The sequence below is a fragment of the Adiantum capillus-veneris genome, chromosome 13 (assembly GCF_014529385.1).
Source record: "Adiantum capillus-veneris isolate H3 chromosome 13, ASM1452938v2, whole genome shotgun sequence".
NCBI lineage: Eukaryota > Viridiplantae > Streptophyta > Polypodiopsida > Polypodiales > Pteridaceae > Adiantum > Adiantum capillus-veneris.
Window position 1 is genome coordinate 155,024,370 of NC_140943.1, and position 4,873 is coordinate 155,029,242.

General features: G+C 40.0%; 1 protein-coding gene across 1 annotated transcript; it reads right to left on the minus strand.

Moving 5' to 3' along the window:
- Positions 1-318: 318 nt before the first annotated feature.
- On the minus strand, positions 319-4,236 carry LOC147445136 (uncharacterized). The gene is made up of 2 exons (XM_086527602.1): positions 4,133-4,236; positions 319-3,722 (listed from the first exon to the last, which is right to left on the minus strand). The coding sequence occupies exon 2, from the start codon at positions 3,115-3,117 to the stop codon at positions 610-612; it is 2,508 nt and encodes an 835-aa protein (XP_086383728.1). The 5' UTR covers positions 3,118-3,722; positions 4,133-4,236; the 3' UTR covers positions 319-609.
- Positions 4,237-4,873: the final 637 nt, after the last annotated feature.

Here is a 4,873-nt window from a genome sequence, read left to right on the forward strand (position 1 = left end):
GAAAAATTGAAAAAATCAAGAATGTGAAAATATTTAAAGAATGAACTAAAGATGTATATGTAAACGATGTGTAAATTTGTAAATACTCTGTAACGATGGCAGCTGTAAGTTTCAAAACCTGCTACATGTGTATCCTCTCAGAGTAGGTTTCACAGAAACATCTTCCTAAGCCAAGCCTGAGAATCTTGGCACATACAATAGCACAATCACTCACGTCTTGGATATCATATATCAAAATTTTCATAAAAATCTACAACCAACTTCACCCTGTTGGTAAAAAATTAAGTAGAAATTCGAACTATTGATCACACAACACACTTTTCAAACTAGCAATTGATTTTTTACTTTAAAGCTCGAAAAAGTGTTGCCAGCGCAATACTACAGCCACTAAACAGTGACTCCTTAGTATATGGTCAAGAGTAGACTACTTTGACTAGACTGCTCTCACACCAAAAATATGTTCTGTTATTAAGGAGTTGCAACTCTATTCATGCAATTGACAAAATTTCAGTTTGCAATAAGGTGGCAACAGAGAGCACCAATCCTGTAACCAAGTACATAATCATATTAGAAATTTGAAAGCATATGCATTCAGTACGCTGCAAGTACTCATGCATGAGAGGTGGTCAGGCTCTTTCGCATTCTTTTGGTATCCTCCTTCAAATTCGCAATTGCTATGCATACCCACTCGTCCAAGAACAAGCTGCAATTATCCTTGTCCACAATGCCACGCAAGGGTTTTTCACAAGGTGCATCCGACACCTTTTTTGGTTGGGATTTGAGTCTTTTTGGAAGCTCCTTTTTAGGTGCATAGTGCTTCTCCAAAGAGGCTCTCATATTTGCCATGGGTGTGGTTACGAGAAGCTGAATGTACCCTGATGAGCACCACTCTTTCAGTTTTTGCACTCCTTCACTATCATCCTTCTTGAAAATAGTCTTTGATCTGTTATGTTGATACATTTTCGCCACATCCAATGATATAAATGCTTCTATTTGATCAACTTCACCCGATTTCATTTGACACAAAACAGGCATGTATTTCTTCATGGCCTCAATGTACAGTACAAATATCAAATCAGGCCCACAATCGTTGTCAAGCCCTGTGTGAAGATATGTTGCAAATGAGCCATCATGCTCAATGTCTTGAAGCCAATGAAGCAATCGATACTCTGGTGTCACATCTCTCACGAGACAAGCTAATACAGGATCTTTGGATACCACCAAATCAGCCTTCTCTTTATATACATTTGATATTTGTTCGCTTGTTGCCATGATACATGCAGGAAGCATGTCGATAGGACATTTTCCATCAAAAAAGCGTCCCAAACCAGCGGCAACATAAACTTCGTAATCCTCACCTATTTTCGCATCTGACGATGAAGCATGTAAAAATCTTTGAGTACATATATTAGCAAAGCCAGTAGGTTCATACTGCAGAAAATTAAGTAAAGCCTTCATCACCAATGGCTCGTCAAGTTTTGCTCTTGCATTCATGGAATAATTTTCTGAGTACAAAACTTTGCCCATATAGTTAAAAACCCTTTTATCTGCATTTGAATCAACAAAAATTCTTCCAATCCCACATTCTACGAACTGTAGTGCATTTGACTCTAAAAACACCATAGTGCAAACCCCTCTGAAATAGAATCCTAAGACAAGTTCAATAACCAAGAGAACTTGCTTGGGATCTTTCCTGTCAAATAGCTTCACGACGTCATCATGCAAAGACCTTAACAAGCCAAGCTCTGCACCTGTTGCCTTGCATAATTTCTCAGCAAACTCGATGAAAAACAACGTTCCATTGATACAATCTGCACCCATATACCGTTCCAATGCTGTAACAAAAAACCTATATCTACCTCTGTAGATGGAAAAGATTTTATGCATATCCAAACATGTCGTATCAATAAAAGCATTTGCGTAACGTATCATCTCCTCCACCCTTTCAAAACCCTTGAAGTCCAAAATCTCTGTATACTCCAAGTGTTGCTTTACAGTGTGTGATTCAAACACTGATCTCAAATTCAGAAGGCTTGGTCCTGTTCCTGACACAACAATTGCGGAAACCTTTGGACATTTTGCAAGCTCAATCAATAATGGCGAAAGCATAGATCTGCGACAATCTCCTAACGTTACGGAAGAGAATCGATTGCTAAGATATCGATCTACTATTTGGCATTCATCAACTGCAATGAAACCCTCCCATTGCATATTTTCTATCATTTGCTGAACCATCATCTGAAACATACAAGAAATTGCATGCCAATTGCCAGAATCATCTCTATGGACAAACTCATTAATAAGACTAGATGTCAATCTTTCAAAGATGTCTTCTGTTCCAAGTCGTCTGAATTCTAGCTGTAGGCATAACCAGTCATAACTAGTGATCTCAGGCCGAGCCTCCTTACACATTTTCCATATGAAAAATCTTGCAAAGAGTAGGGCAAAAGTACAGCAACATAGAGCATTTGTATTTGTGATTGGCTCTAAACCAAAAAGCTGTTGTAGATGCATAGCCACAGCAAGAACATCCCCAGATCCAAAATGTCCCGGCCCTAAATCTGATTGACCAGTGAGAAACATGCAATTTTTATGGCATCCCCATTCCAAAATTGTTCGCGTTTTCCCTGCTCCACTGGCTCCTAAGAGTACTGCGAGATGCTTTTTTCTATTCCAAGCACTAAAAATTTTATCCTTATGAATCTCCGATGTTTCAAAAGGACAATCCATTGTGGTCCACAATAAGCTTGGCTCAGTTGGAGACCCAAAAGTGCAAACCTGCTTTTTACCTTCAAGGTATACATGTGACCATTCTCCATATCGTGGAACACTTTTCAAAGATGGATGCAAAGAAATCCAAATATTCCTGCATATTTCCATAACGAGTTGCTCACCCTGTAATGATGGAGGTTTAACAGGGGAACTATCAGCCAAATAAGACTCTAATAACGCCTGGACATCTTCCAAGCGTGGAGGATCATTGAAGAGTCGCAGAGTGTTAAAACCTGCTGTGAGATTGTTAGGATCTCTTTGAAGTGCATTGACAAGCTTAACTCGTTTTCTTGGTGACCAATCCTTCGTAGCTTCTCGAAACAAGGCCTCGTCTAAAGGATCCATGTGAGAAAGCAAACAACAACAAACTGGTCACTGTCAATACATAATAGACCTGTTAAGCGAGCATAAAATGTCGAAATCCTATCAAACGGGCATGTGATCCAGAAATTGGCATCAATGTACTCATAAATGGCATAAAAGTGATGGTCACAGCCGAATAAGCCTGTATGTCGTAAAGAAACTCGGCAAATCAGCTCTACTGGTGGTTGTAATGGCTTAGCCGAGCACACATGTCGACAAGAGCAGCATACAAGGCATACATGCCCACAAGAGCATGAGAATGTGTCATATACACTCACAAAGCGCATCAACATAACAGTGCTCCAATGCTCATGTCAAGCATATCCAGCAATCAATGCGCTCAAAGACACCGAGCATGAACTCTATTTTGCTTTCACAAATTTAGCATACATGTCAATCCAGATCATTTTGCGAGCATGAAAACTTCTTTCGAAAGCCCTGGCCGACAAAATTTTGTTTGCGAATGTCAACCTTGCGCAATGCAACCGGAATTCAAGATGCAAGCATATATGATTGCATCAATGAGAGGCCGCGAAGAAAACAGTCAGAGCTTCCTGCACCAACTCCGGGTGAGTCGCAAATTTACCCTAAAAAACAGAAACCAAAAAAAGACATTTAAAACTGGGTGTCTCACATTGGCCTGCAAAATCTGTATCTGTGTGTGTGTGTGTGTGTGTGTGTGTGAGAGAGAGAGAGAGAGAGAGAGAGAGAGAGAGAGAGAGTGCGCTCTTATATTAAAATTGTGTGCGGGTGTGTGTTTGAGTATGAGAGAGAGAGAGAGAGAGAGAGAGAGAGAGAGATTTTATCAAATATTTATGTGTATTTGTAAGAGCAGCAAAAAACCAACGCTACAGCACAGAGAGAGAGCGAGCTGTGATGTAATTCGTCTGTGTGTGAGTCTATGAGAGAGGGAGAGAGAGAGCTCTCATGCAACTCGCCTGTGTGTGAGTTTATGTGAGAGAGAGAGAGAGAGAGAGAGAGAGAGAGAGGAGCTTACTTCGAGTTCGCAGAGCTTGCAAGCCCTCTGTTCAGCGAGTGCCCCAAAAAAAAAAAAATCGCGATTGCTTTTCTCGTAGCATAGAGCAAAGCAGCCAGTTGTAACACATGTGCCTTTTAAAAGTCATGCACGCCTCAATTTAGAGACAAAAATTTGAAATATGCTAAGAATCTTGCTTATGTGTCAATTTGTGATTTGCTAAAAACTGTACCACTATTGGGTCTGGGGTGTTTCTAATCCCTAAAAGATCTCAAAATCTAAACTTTTTCAAATTAAATAAAAAAAATATCAATCTTGGTATTACTTAATCCGCCTTTGCATGAAGAATCTCATGCAAATTTCAAAATTCAAATCTGATCAAATTTGCAAAATCTCACCCAAAATTACACTTTTTTTCTTGAGTGTCTCTAAACAGACTCCTTTACCCTAATAGCGTTTTTTTCTTCTGTCTGGGCTTAATCACGATTTTTTTTTTTGCGCTAGTGCTCTCTACTGCTCTCTACTACTGATGCATACTGGCAAACTTTTAAAAAAATACATTTGTTTCAAGATTCCACAGAATCCTATTGAAGGCTCCATGAAACCTGTGGTTTCCCCCACCACCGGCACCACCAAAAAGGATGCAGGCAATTGCCGTTGTAGAGCACTCCCTTCTGCTCTTATAGAAATGGTGCCCTCACTCTCCCTCCTATCCTCCTTGGCTCCTCTCTCTCCTACCCGTCCCAAATGTATCGTACACTC